Source organism: Clupea harengus, chromosome 9 (assembly GCF_900700415.2).
Source record: "Clupea harengus chromosome 9, Ch_v2.0.2, whole genome shotgun sequence".
NCBI classification, from domain to species: Eukaryota; Metazoa; Chordata; class Actinopteri; order Clupeiformes; family Clupeidae; genus Clupea; species Clupea harengus.
Genome location: NC_045160.1, coordinates 4,153,306 through 4,166,955, shown reverse-complemented (window position 1 = coordinate 4,166,955; position 13,650 = coordinate 4,153,306). Strand labels below are relative to the sequence as shown.

The window sequence follows — 13,650 nt, the reverse complement described above, 5'->3', positions numbered from 1 at the left end:
ACACTTGTGATACCCGACATTAGCTTTTGCTCACCTGGTTAAATTGGTGATGCATTAGCTAAGTGACTTGGTGGTCCATTATTGTCGCTGTTAGCTACCATAGGTGAGACAGACATATTTTAGAGATATTAGCGATACGGGTCTGAAGTCTATACGGAGACAACATGCATTTTATTGAAGAGAATCGTATGCGGGTATTTAACTACCACGGACGGTCTGTTGTCGATTTTCCAGAACCCCATTTATTCTGTCACCGGTTTTTTTAAGAAACCGATACATGCACTAATCCTGCTAATCTGCAGCATATAAAATGACCCCTGTCACTTGCACGTTATTCAAAAACAGTTAACACAAATTTAAAGGCGCGCCTGTCACTTCTTGCCTTGGTGGTTTACAACAGAACTGTATTTATGGGTCCGTTTGAAACGCCGCATATCAGTCGACTTGGCTAATCGTATAGTGGTAGACTACATGCAATAGACCTGTGATTACACCACTGACTGCAAACATTTTGATTCGTGTCTTTTAATTATCCAGCAGGGGGCGACAGCAGAGTAACAATATGTCTTAGAACTGGGAGACAGGTGTGGGCTTGACAAGTATGCTCGAGTACAAATAATGTATTTATTCAGCAAGACACAGAAGTAATTCCAAAATAAATCCACTATCTACACAATTACATGTTATAGGCTACGAAATTAATGGCTCATACAAAAACTTGCACACACATGGGGTCACAAAAGTACACTCACAGTAAAAATAAAAAGACATAGATATTACACGTTCCTTAAATCATACAATGGCAGAGGTTCTTTAAAGCACAGTCAGACATAAGCCTTTAAGGTTCCCGATTCAGATACTGGAGCCGTCCGATAGATTGTCTTCTCTGGTCCTTGTGCGGAGTAATTATACCTGTAACCCCTATGAGAGAACAAAATCTTTAGATAATGTTCAATCATTACTGATTATTCACATGCAGCTTTATGCAGTGTAGACTTCACAATATAGTTTAACAGAGCTATCACAGATAACACAGAACACAGGATGGCTAAAAGTTGTTTGGCTAAAAGTTGCTTGATATGTCTTTGTGTTAGGGTTGACCAGAAGACATGACTCACCCTTGTGGCATCCCAGATGTTCCCATCTTACATGAGCTGCACAGCATCGCCCCTCCCAGAATGGCGAGAGCAGCTGCCCCCCAGCCCATGTACAGACCAGCACCCAGCTCAAATCTACAGAGAGGTAAAGTCATCAGAGGCATGTCTATCTGTGTCTGTGTGTTTGTGTGTGTACGTGGTCTATATGGGACTCTTTTAGAGGCCTGTGTGTGTTTCTGCGTGTGTGTGTTCATCTGTAAAAACAAGGGTGTATGCATTTGTATCTGTTCAACAGTTATCTCATGACCGGTATTAGTCTATCAGATTCTAACATTCATTTCGGAGAAGTGCTCACTTTGTGCCTCCGTAGAAAGGGTCATAAAATTCTTGCACAATGCGTACAGCATACCAGGTCGCAGCAGATAAAGTGCACAAGCCTACAAAAAACAAAGGGGGAGAGAGAGAGAGAGAGAAAGAGAGAGCAACCGTGTTTATAAAAAGGGAACAGCAGGTCGATAGATGTACAGGGTGGCTCCTGAAGGTCAGATGGTAATAAAATGCAGTAAACTATAAAGGTCATAGTTTTATTTCCAGGAAGCATGACTGCTGATGAAATGTATGTTTTTCTTTTCTAAAGATTATTTGGAATAAACAACAGATTACTTTTTTTCATCATTTGTTCATTTTCATTTTCTGAGAAATATAATTTGACCCGACAGAAGGTTAGGATGGTAAATATCCATCTGCATTTATCTTAATAACCAATTTTGTCTATTAAATCTTCCTTTTTGCCTGGGCATGAGTAAACGTCAAAAGGACAAAAACAGGGAAGAACTTTCCAATGATGCAAGGCAAGACTCACCTGACAGGATAAATAAAGTGCCTCCTGTTAAGGCGATCTTGCCCTTGGCCTCCTGGGACGTGCTTCCTAATTTAGTGCACTTCAGTCCCAGGACCGACACAATGATGGATGCCAGGCCCAGGAGCAGGGCGATAATCATTAAGGCGCGACATCCCTGAACATAGCCTACGACAAAGAATATGCAGAGTCAACACAATGCACAATGTGTCCACTGGGGCAACAATGTCAATGTCATGTTGATGCGAGCCAACAATTTTAACCGCACAATTCAAACATGACACACACACACACACACACACATACACTTTATGTAGATGATAAGTAGCTGAAGAAAGTTAAAAGAGAGACCATACAGTTTTCAGTTTTCAGTTAAAAAAACAAGTTTCTCAGATCTCAGATTACAGCAGCGAGTAATGAGAGTTAACCTCTGCTTGGCCACAGCAAGTGCAACATTTACCTGGCAGGGCCAGCAAGGACTCAAAGTCTCTGCAATTTTTGATGCCGGTGCTGTCCTCCGCACACGAGTGCCAGAGGTTCTGGTACTGGCGTGAGGAAATGATCACGCTGCCTGAGAAGGAGGAGACCTTCCAGAAGTCATTCGACACAGACGACCCTGTGAGTAACCAGCTCGCCACGCCGAGGAAGAAACCTACTATTTCCACACCAGTGGACATGACCGTCCTCCAAAGCAATACACGAAAAAATGTGTCTGATAAAGAAGTCAAGAGACGTCTTCCAAAATAAATCGATGAAAAAGAAACAGGTCCTAAATCTTGGGGACTTCAAACAGATCCTCCAGTGGCGAAGTTATCCGATTGGGTCTCGTTTCACCTTCTGTGTTGCACCTCACCAACTGTTGCTCTGTTACAAAGGGGACTTCACTCTTTTTATGCTAGGGCAATAAAACCATAAACTGAGAGCCCTTCCTGGTGCAGTCACAATGACAGTAATGATACTAGGAGTGGCTGTGTGGGATATTCAATCTGATGCATGGCGAGGAGCTGGTCTTGGTTTCATCGAAGGCGGAAACTTCCCGGTCCCCACATTTATGTTTCATGTGTAATAGGCTCATTGTTCAGTATCATTACAGATTAACTAGAATGTTCTTCTTTTGCTTGTCCTGTGCTCTATTTACACTATCGTGATTCCTTAATAAAGTTGACTGTGCTGTGATGCCCTGTGTTTAAGTAAGGCTGTACCTTGGAGGTGGGAAGCCTGGGTGGGGTAGTAGGCCTCTACGGGGCTGTTTGTATCTAGTCAGTGTCATAGTATGAAAACACTTGAGCAAGTTGCCTTCTGTCAATCATTTACAAACACATCAAATACTCGAGTGTGTAAATGAGTTGCTGTGTCACACATTGAATGTGATCCTTATGACCAAGAGTACCATAAAGGTTTAGAGCTGCTGTGACGTTGCTCACGTTCCGGACTACATTATGGACTGAGGCCAGTAGCTGTGAAAAGGTGTTGAAGTATGCTGCACCTGCAGACTGATTCTGTATCATTTCTGCCTTTTTCTGTAATTACTTTCAGCACCATGCACACTTTACTGATATCATCTGGCATTGTGTTAAAAGAAATGTAACAAAAGAAAACCTTTTGTTAACCTATTGTTATGTTAAATTACTGGCTGCCAGATTCTTCTGACACTTGTGGTTGCATATATGGATGTGTGGCGTGAGGTCAAGGGCAGATTAAACAAAAACAAAAACACACACAGACACACACACACACGCACACATGCGCGCACACACACAGACACACACACACACACACACACACTACATACCTGGCAGTCCCAGCACGGTCTTGTGTTTATTGCACTGTACGGATCCCATGGAGTTAGATGTACAGGACATCCACAGGCCCTCAAAGAACCAGCTACTGGTCATGACTGCTTCAACATGGCTGCCAACACGCCAGGAGTGGGAGCTGGTGCAGCTGGACTCCATGCACCAGCCCAGCACACCCAGCGCCAGGCCCAGCACCTGCAGCACCAGCACGGACATCTGGGCTCTGCCTGATCCGCTGTGCACCTGCAGAGAGGGGAGGGGGGAGGTCTCTGGAGGTCAAGGCTCTCATGTTGTTCAGTGTTGTAAGAGGTAATGAGGACCAGTAAGGGGCTCTGTCTGATCTATGAAATAACTAATGGATGCTAATTCATTAGTTCAAATAATGAATGAAGAACAAGAGTACAAGGCAAGGCAGACATGGTTGAAATGCTTTTGTTGAACTGAAATGTAGGCGTTGGAGAAGATGAGTAGACTGCACTACGACTACTCCAGTGATGTTTTCGAACATTTAATGGACCCTCATAGATCACAAAATAACAGCAATTTGTAGTTAGCTTTAGAATGTGAAAACACAGAGGAAAGCACTCATATATGCTTAATTCTGATGTTTTAGGGGGAGAGGACATTCTTGATAATCCACATTCCTTTTTAGAATAACCATTCGTAAAAGCAGACACCAAGACTCATTGTGTTCCAGAAATCAGAATCTAAAACAAGTTGCATTTCTTGTGGCCCAAGGCAACATAGCACATCAGAGCAGGGAGAGCCTTCATTGTATGGCTTAGTCCATATAGTAATATACTCATACATACATACACACATACATCCCCACTTACTTGGACTTCGATGAAATTCTCTCTCAATGCACTCCTAATTAAACAGGTTTCTCCAAACCGGTTTACCGTGTCTTCTCAGGTTTTCGGTTTAATACTATCAAAGCCTATGAATATGCTTTCAGTAAGTGGCAGGATGAAGGACAGCTTCAGTACGAGGGGGACCTTCTGGAATCAGAGCCCTCTGGCCCCTGAGTCAATATTAGATTTAGGGTCGATGAACCCAACGGAATGACCAGGTCTTCCAAAAGAAGTATGCCAGGCTGCCCACTGAACACAACACGTACCCGAGTTCAGAAATGAGATGGCACATGAAGATGTCTAAGAGAATCAGAAATGAAGCTCTGCTCAAAAAATATGATTCATATGATCATTTAAAACTCAATTCAAATCCTGTAAGTAAAAGGGCACAGACTGCCTAACTAGACTGGACTAACTAACCATATGAAAGTTTGTCCATATCAAGATACAAGGTCGAGCCACTCATTTTCTATATCCAATGTTTGGAAGTTATATTTGTAGTTATAAATAACTAGCTTTAAAGGTATTCGAAGTAATATAGATTCATTTTTTTTAATCCTACATAATAGTGCTCTAATGGTAGATACTGAAGTTGACACGTGACTGCCATGAAACTTGCATTGAAACTATGATGACATACTGGAGAGACTGAAGTAAACAGGGAAGGTACAATTCAGAGGAACTGTTTGTCTGTTGGTGGACTTTAGCCGTTTTACTGGAGTTTTAACACAATAGTCCTTCACCATTGATTTTAAAATCATGTGACCATCCTTTGGTCAAATGAGATTCCTCACACCTTTATCTTGATGTTACCCCTTACAGTATGATTATCATACATTCACCAACATTTCAAATTTAATGATAACATGTTTTGTTTTTTCACGGTCAAGGCCAGATAACTTCCTGTATCACTGTGGAGATAAAAAAAAAATGATGTAGCTGCTACTGAAAACTTGGGCTGATCAATGATTTACTCGAAAAAGGGATCAAAGTCTAAGTATCATAAACAGCAGTATTGGCTGTCATTTTTCCGATACCTATAAAAATGGTAACGGCCACTTTATTAAACAACTCTACAATAGAACGGTCAATTTCACGCCAAAGCTGAACATCACACGTGTTCTTTCTATGAAATACAATTTCAAAACCTGCATGATACCTACGTGTTTAATTTAGTAAATACCAAAAAAACAGCCACGGTTTTATTCTAATTATTTGCAATCTAATTGAAAAACATGTACTCAAAACAACTCAAAACAATCAACTGTGTGGTTTAAATAAAGATTTATTTATTTAAAAAAAAAGATAAATCATTTAGATACCAACTACAAAACCTCCTGTACATGTTAGTCCGTTATTTTTCCCATCATCAGAGGAGGCTGATATGAGGGCATGGTCATCCTGTTAAACGTGAAACACTGAAGAGCCACATGCATGATTCCAGAGAGGATGGGCTTAGAGGGGCAGTTGCTTCCAGTTCAACCCCGCTCCCCTGCACCCCTCCTTAGTAGATCATGGGAGTGGGGCAGTTATAATGTTGCCATTTTGGCCTCCCATTCCCCTTAAGGAGGGAGTGTATTGTGACTATAAAGACTCCTGACATAACATTCTCCCTCGCACAAACTGGAAGAGTGCTGAGCGTGTGCCATCTCACTACCTCTGACGTATGGATGTGTAAATACAGGGGCTTATTTGGAGGGCTTCTTTGTAAAGGGCAATGAGATACATATTTACATGAAACGTAAGCAGGAGGTGGTAGCCCTCTGCATATGCATGTTTCTGTGTGTGTGGAAGTGCCTTTACATGTGGGTAACAACAACAACAACAACTACAACAACAACAACAACACAAAATAAGGTGGTCTCAGAGTTGCGTTTTTTTCTTCCTGCATGGGACTGCCCTCATCTGCCTCCACTGTGTATGTCCGTTTGGAAGCCTCTGGGATCATGACCTGGGAACGACCCAAACCCAGTAGACAATGCAGGGCTCTACAGCGACCCGTTTCCCCCTGCTCCCCCTGTTCCTGGACCCCCTGTCCGGAAGTCGTGCCAGATCTTCACCAGAGGCTCCCGGTTCTTCCAAATCAGCTCATGGCCATACCACACGTACCAGCTGTGGGAGAACATTTTGCCAGGTCACAGAAATGTAAACAACTGAACGTTATAGCTATAAACTAGAATACAGAAGAATTCTGATGAACCCTCACTTAATTGTACCTTTGTGGGGCCGCTGACACACTTCCTCTAATACAGTTTTATAGTGTATTTATCAAAATCATTATTTATTTATGTTTTGGGGTGTTTTGTGTTGTAATATAGTTATGCCCCAGGAAACCCATATGATCACCAAATGCAATTCAGTCAAACTAGCATAGACTCAGAAACGGTTAGCAGGCTAAAAGATTCAGCTTAGCAACAGTATAATTAACTGTAACCAGGCAAAATACCCAATGTTATTTACCTAATGTTTCCTTTGTGGGCTTTGAATGCATGCATGACCCTTTGCTTAATTTTGTGTAACGGGACACCTCGGTGCCCGTTATTACTTACATAATTTCTGGAGAATTTCGGTTCATTTTTCATCATTTAGCAAAGCAAAACATCACAGCTAGCCAGTCAAAGAAAGGTGGCTATTCAGTTGCGGAGAGATGACTGACAGACAAACTGAAGTTTTTGTGCGTTCTACTCACATTCCAAAAAGAGCTCCTCCCAAATGTGCTGCATGGTCAAATAGCTTCCATCCCAGCACCAGGCCAGCTGCATCCATAGCAACGATGGCTTTTAATGCCTGAAAAGGTGTGGGAAAAGGGAACGATAAGGTTTGGAAGCAAATCTGCTTACGTGAGTAGCACAGCATGAACTGTTTATTCACTCAGCTACTGTGATTGTATATTTGTGGGACATTTTTCTTCATTTCTGACTCAGGGTGACATTGCCAGTACAGCACATATAGCATGCATGGGTCTGCTTCACTATGTTCTGCACCACAGTGCCCTCACTAGGCTACTCACATTGCCTGCAGTGAAGGTGTACATGGGCAGGAAGATGATGGCCAGTTTGGCTTCGGGCATCTTAGTGCAGACGGCTGCTAGGACTGTCATGATGGCTCCAGACTGTTGAGGGGCAGAAAGTGAGGTCAGGGATACAGAGCGGAGGTATTCAAAGAGATATACATGAACATCACAAGTCAAGTGCATCTGCCGACTCAATAACATGTGGTCCGAGACAAAAACAATAGGATTCCAATGTGTCCACTAGTTTGGGCAATCATTTAACGTCGCTGTCCTACAGTGTACAAAAGTCCCACACAGCTATTGGTCGGATGTTTTCCCAAAGGATTGTTCGTTTTTATTATTAAGATCTAAGCCTCCCATATTACCAGTTACTTTGTTTTAGTTCTGCAGTACTCTTGAAATACACCAATAACCTTGAAATACACCAATAACCTTGGGATCTGCACTATGTTTACATAAAAGTACCAGACATGGCTTGGTTTATGGGGAACAAATCCCAAAAGTAACCATGGAAACAGTACAGAACCTTACGATGAGGTCACAACAAGATTTTTACCACAGTTGACATTTTTAAACAATTGTAAGTATTTAGGAGCAAAATGTCACTGAATAGATTGTGTATTTTGCCCGTTTATTAGGCAGATTAGTGTTTTAGCAGAGGGAGTATGTTTCACAGTTGGTTAACGGTCTTGTTTGTCTTTCCCACCATGGCTACATGTAGTCCCTGACAGGATGCTTACCGCTCCAAGAGAGGGGCCCAGACGACCACTGGCTGTCTTAGCCGCATAGCTAAAAAACGAGGAAATGGCCCCTGGCGAGACGGAAAACACAAGTTAAATGATTACAAATGTTCAAGGCAACAACACAAAATTGTGATACACACACACTAACTAACATTCAGAATGTACCTTTTTAGAAACATATATATGGAATTTATTTAAGCATACACCAACACACACAGGCTTACCTGCAGACAGGTAGACAGCCACGAACTGCTCCTTGCCCAGCATGGAGACGATGCTGGAGGAGAAGCTCCAGAGGACGTACATGTTGGCGGCCATGTGGAACAGAGAGTAGTGACTGAAGGTGGACAGCACCATAGGCAGGCACACAGCCTCTGAGTGAGGAGGGGATGAGAGAACACACACAAACACACACACACACACAAAAGTCAACTAACGTTCTTTTCTTTTCCTCTCAGACCTTTCTTTGTCTTGCTGTATGTACAAATACATGACATAGTTAGGAAGGGAAGTCATTTCTGGGTATTTCAATACATATCTATACAAATTCAAAACTTCTCTTTAAAACTAGGTCAACTACTCCGAGACCTCATATAACCACTGATCCACCCTCAGCCAATCCACCCTCTCTTGAGAAAGACCTCATTAAGTATGTCTTTACTAAATGAAATGGACACTCTGGTTCTCCATTCCTAAATTGGAGAGAGGGCTAGGAGGTTGGATGTTGTTTTTTTCTTTTTTTTTTTGAGAAATGTCCTGAGACAGGGCTCATTGCTTCACATAATCACACAGAGTGGAATAAATTAATTGCACTCACTTGAGGCTGGGTTGGAAGTGAAGTAGGTCACCATGGAGCGCTGGAAGGCAGGCACTCTCCAGCAGCAGAACACGATGGCATTCAACGCGATGATACCTGAGCGGGAGGAACAGGACAAATCAAACTGGCAGCTCTTTATCAGAAGTATATTTAACAGCAGCTTTCCCAGGGGTACGCGATCTGGCAGTTTTTTATATGGTGATCGATCTTGAAGACGTCCATGATCTACTTTTCGGGGGAATTGTGGAGTTTGTGTCATTTTAAGTCCTTCTACTAGTGTACCAAAAATTCCATGGTGTGGATTCACACTACGTTGACAAACCAACAGAATGATTGCCAACTAGATAGCTATGCTGATTGGCTAAATGATATCTCGCTTTCATAGGTCTTTCATGTTTGACGTGTTTGTAAACAGTTTGTACGCATTAGAGCAGTCGAAAGAATAAGATCGAAGCCGCAAACAATGTAAAAGAGGTCACGGTCACATTCTATCTAGGTAAGGTAAGGGTAATGGTAGGGGGACGGTGCCATTCAAAGCTGTGGACAACGTGGGGTTTAAGACACTAATACACACTTTTGTTATTTTATGGTTATTATGTTATTTATTGGCAGCTGATTACAACTTGAACTGATTTAATTTTTTTAAGTTATTTAATGGTCATCTTATCGAATAACTGTTGATTACAACTTTGTTTAATATTTAAAATAAAGTTTAACTTGAAACTTGAAAACGGTGTCTTTAATGTAATATTATGTTTAAATGGTGCAAATAAATAAGTCCATAGGCTGGCTGGAGATATTTAAGTACATTACAGTACAACTGTACAGTACATTTCAAATATAAAAAGAAAGGTCGCAATTCAGATCATGACATACATTTTTTGGCAGACCGCCCACCCATAACCATACCCATAACAAGACCATACCTACAGTACGATACAATGGAGAGATACATTAAATGCATAGAATCTGACTAGTTCTTACAAAAAGCTGATGCTGAAGTGATTTGACGCATGCAGGAATTGAGTGGGCTTACCTGTAACAGTACGCTGTCCTTCACTCAAGCCGTTCCACCATTGATTTATCTAGACAGAGGAACAACAATGGACACTTCTGTTATACAGCATAGTCTCGCCATGGCCAGATGTACATTTTACGACCCCTCTTTAACATAGCATCAAGAAGATCTTGAATGTTCTCACAAATACAACTGAGAGGTTTATACATGAAAACACAGAACACAAAATGAATGCATAATTGTATCACGACAGTCAGACAATCAAGTTCAAAACTGTAACCATACATGAACTCTGACCCCTCATCTCTTATGTACCTGCTTGCGGAAATCGCCCTGCTTCTGCGGCCGGATCTTCTCCAGCCAATCAGCACGCACCTCGTCGAAGTAGCTTTGCACTCGAGACTTCAATGACTCGTACTGCCATATTGCTGCCGTGCCGAAAGAGCAGCCTGTAAACTGATATGGAGTTAGTCCCAACACTGTTCCTCTGATGATCCAGAAATAAGCATACGTGTCAAATATTTCTTATGGGTAAGACTGTTAATGCAGTTAAATCAGCTCCGCACAATCAATACTACATTCAATTCCAAAATGCTTGTTCATGCTGGGCACATCTGTATCTGTGCAACACCACTTACACCTGCGTTGTTGTTCTTACATTACCTAACATAACCTTGCTTACACTGTGACATCTGCCTCTCTGTAAATTGACACGTAAGTTCAAACCCTGTCCTGTTAATGCAGTGCATGTCTGTATCAGCGTAACCCGAGAAGGCCAATGCCAAACAAAAAGTGCATGGAAAAGTGCACCCTAACACAACAACAATCTCTGTGCAAGTTTGCATTACATTAGAAAACAAACAATGCTATGTTGCCTCTAAACACAACAGTTCAATAACAGTGTGCACATCAACTGTTTCGACTCTCAATACCCTCCCACCATAAAAATACACCTCCTCCATTAAGTGATAGACACACACACACACACATAATGAACTATGTAACTCAAATTGAAAGGAATTAAGCACTGAATTTAATCAGAGCTTCCTAGCAAGAATGTGAGCCCTAAGAACCTACCCCTACAGTAAACACCAGAGGCTTGAGCAGTTGGCCGTAGGCCCGAGGGGGCATCTTTGGGGCAGGAGGCGTGGGTGGGAGCTCGGCCCGCCTCTGGACGAGGCTCTCAGCCTGCTCTGTGTGTGGCTGGCCTGCCTCCTCCACAGACCCCTTCTTTGGCTCCACCTTCTTCGCCGTTTTCCGGAAGCCACATCGCTGTTGAGGGTAGAGGTTGAATCTGAATGCAAAACACAAAAAGACTGCTGAATAAATACTGTTCAAAGAGACAGGCCGAAGTGTGTGTGTGTGTGTGTGTGTACGCTATGTAAGGTTGTCAGTCTTTCTTCCTCAGCTGTAAGATGTGTTACAGCTGGATGTGTGATTGTACAGCAGTGTTTCTTTCATTCCTTCTCTCCCCCACAGCTCCGCCTTGAAGTGTTACACCTGATTATTGATCAGTGAGGTGCACCTGTCTCAGGAAATAAAAATGTTAAAAGCTACAGGATTCTGCTGCAGCGAGGAGTGCTTCTCACTGGGGTCTGCGGAGACCGTTTTGTTTCTCTTTAAAATTAGGGATATTTACCTGTTTCCTTGGTCCAAAACAATCAACAGCATTTCAAGAAGGTGTAACCTTACAATTCTCAATTAAGCAGAACATTAAATTAGATAAGAGAGGTATTAGCTACATTGTCAATACTCGAATAGTTTGCGTAGTAACAACGCAAAAGCAGAATTAATCTGTATAAGCTTATCATGTGACCAATGCCTAACTAAAATGAGGCCATCGACAAAAGTGCAAAGACTTACAGCACGTAAAATAACATCACTTGGCTAACTATCCGCCTACCTACTCGGACAAACATTGACTTGCTAACTAGGTAGCTTTCGTAACTGTCATTGACAAAAACTGATTCTCATTACGTCAACCATGCAATCACTTCGTTTCAACTCTGTACTACAACTCTGCTAACAGTCCTGTCATGGTGTCATATATGCGATTTATTTTTCAAGACTAAGTACAGTTCATTCAAGTTAAGTGACAAACTTATCATGTCATAAGCCGGGGAATAGGATCAGGCAATGTACTATAGCAAGCCATGTTATCAACTAGCTATCTAATAGACAGCTAGTCAACGTCTGCAAGAACCGTGTTATACGCAAGTATAAACATTTTACCTGTTATTCCGTGTAGCAGAGGTAATTATGCCCTCTTTAGCCCATTTCAATACACATCCCCTCCACGCCATGTTCTATGTGACCCCAGAAACTCCGCCTTGCCATTCTCTACCGGGTCGCAGGATGTCTGTGGTTAAAGGCAAAGAGGAAAATGAAAAGGCCCTCTAGCGGCATTGGCATTCTGGTTCTTCATATTGTTTTTTGACATTCATACTTTCAGTTATCACCTACATCAGGATACATTTTTTAATTATTGGTTAAACAATGTACTTGTACTTGTACAATGTAACTTTATTGGTTAAATAAAGACATATATTATTTGTATTAGGCTGTAAACATTATTAGCCTATTGGCGTTGATGTTTGCCATTCTGAAGTTGTCAAGTGTATTACAGCACACCACACACTGTAAACACAGGCCAATTATAACTCTCAAGGGATGGCTTAACCACCGTGTATGTCCGATCTGTGTCCAATGTATTTGACTGAGCTATCAGTTTCGCTGGATTCTTTCTCTCTTTTTTTCAACTGTGGAATTTCCTGTGTTTGATTTATCTTTTAAGCTAAATGGACTCATGGAATGGAATGTATCCCCATGAGTGCTGCACAGTGCACCAGAATGAATGTTGTTATCTTAACAGAATTACATTTAAGGTGGCTAAACAGCTATGCTGACAGTAAGGTCTGTTTTGTTGTGAAATATTGTAATGCTTTATGAAGCCTTTATATCTATAATAATTATATTTCTTAAAAAATTGTTCCTGTATAATCTAAGTGTATTGTTTGACGGAGCTGTTTTCATTCAAATGGTCACAATATTCTAAGGTCCTGGAATGTCAGCAAATTCATTAAAACCAATCAACAAGAATTAAACAGCATAGTCATACTAGGAAACAATTTGGGCTGTTTTTTTGCATGCCTTCAGCATTGTCAGGTCGTTTTAATTTTTTGAAAACCAAACCAACAAACAACGTTTGCTGCTCATTTGGAGGAACGAGTTAGGTACAGGTTAGCTGAACTGTTTGGTTTTTATAATGTTTGTAGAATTAGTTGGCCCTAGTTAAAAAGTATTATGTTTATTTTATGCATTCACCTTATTCGTATGTCAATTCTGTACTGCTCAATAGCTTACCAATGAAGCAAGCCTATCAGATTTCGGTTGCCGAGGAGATGCTGGTAGCCTACCCGCTTGCTGCATCAGCACCACTGACTTGACTTCTGA

General features: G+C 41.6%; 2 protein-coding genes across 3 annotated transcripts; both read right to left on the bottom strand.

Moving 5' to 3' along the window:
* Positions 1 to 605: 605 nt before the first annotated feature.
* Positions 606 to 4,761, bottom strand: cldn15lb (claudin 15-like b). 2 transcript variants are annotated; one of them, XM_012837931.3, is made up of 6 exons: positions 4,589 to 4,761; positions 3,749 to 3,995; positions 1,960 to 2,124; positions 1,453 to 1,534; positions 1,119 to 1,232; positions 606 to 921 (listed from the first exon to the last, which is right to left on the bottom strand). In XM_012837931.3, exons 2-6 carry the CDS (start codon positions 3,966 to 3,968, stop codon positions 825 to 827), a joined length of 678 nt encoding a protein of 225 aa, XP_012693385.1. In that variant the 5' UTR covers positions 3,969 to 3,995; positions 4,589 to 4,761; the 3' UTR covers positions 606 to 824. The 2 variants fall into 2 exon arrangements, with proteins under 2 accessions (XP_012693385.1, XP_031428977.1); XM_031573117.2 differs by lacking the exons at positions 3,749 to 3,995; positions 4,589 to 4,761 and adding an exon at positions 2,417 to 2,913.
* Positions 4,762 to 5,875: 1,114 nt separating this feature from the next.
* Positions 5,876 to 12,559, bottom strand: LOC105909338 (presenilins-associated rhomboid-like protein, mitochondrial). The gene is made up of 10 exons (XM_012837960.3): positions 12,430 to 12,559; positions 11,275 to 11,491; positions 10,513 to 10,653; positions 10,216 to 10,264; positions 9,180 to 9,275; positions 8,587 to 8,736; positions 8,360 to 8,430; positions 7,617 to 7,718; positions 7,296 to 7,393; positions 5,876 to 6,718 (listed from the first exon to the last, which is right to left on the bottom strand). The coding sequence occupies exons 1-10, from the start codon at positions 12,498 to 12,500 to the stop codon at positions 6,595 to 6,597; spliced, it is 1,119 nt and encodes a 372-aa protein (XP_012693414.1). The 5' UTR covers positions 12,501 to 12,559; the 3' UTR covers positions 5,876 to 6,594.
* Between the last annotated feature and the right edge of the window lie 1,091 nt (positions 12,560 to 13,650).

Bases quoted from the DNA above. Each gene is read 5' to 3' on its own strand.
- cldn15lb (XM_012837931.3), bottom strand. From the start codon at position 3,968: ATGTCCGTGCTGGTGCTGCAGGTGCTGGGCCTGGCGCTGGGTGTGCTG. The intron at 1,535-1,959 runs GTGAGTCTTGCC...TGTTTTTTGTAG, and splicing joins CACTTTATTTATCCTGTCAG to GCTTGTGCACTTTATCTGCT. The intron at 922-1,118 runs GTGAGTCATGTC...GTTCTCTCATAG, and splicing joins ACATCTGGGATGCCACAAGG to GGGTTACAGGTATAATTACT.
- LOC105909338 (XM_012837960.3), bottom strand. From the start codon at position 12,500: ATGGCGTGGAGGGGATGTGTATTGAAATGGGCTAAAGAGGGCATAATT. The intron at 10,654-11,274 runs GTAGGTTCTTAG...ACTCCATATCAG, and splicing joins CTCTGGTGTTTACTGTAGGG to TTTACAGGCTGCTCTTTCGG. The intron at 9,276-10,215 runs GTAAGCCCACTC...CCTCCCGCTCAG, and splicing joins AGGACAGCGTACTGTTACAG to GTATCATCGCGTTGAATGCC.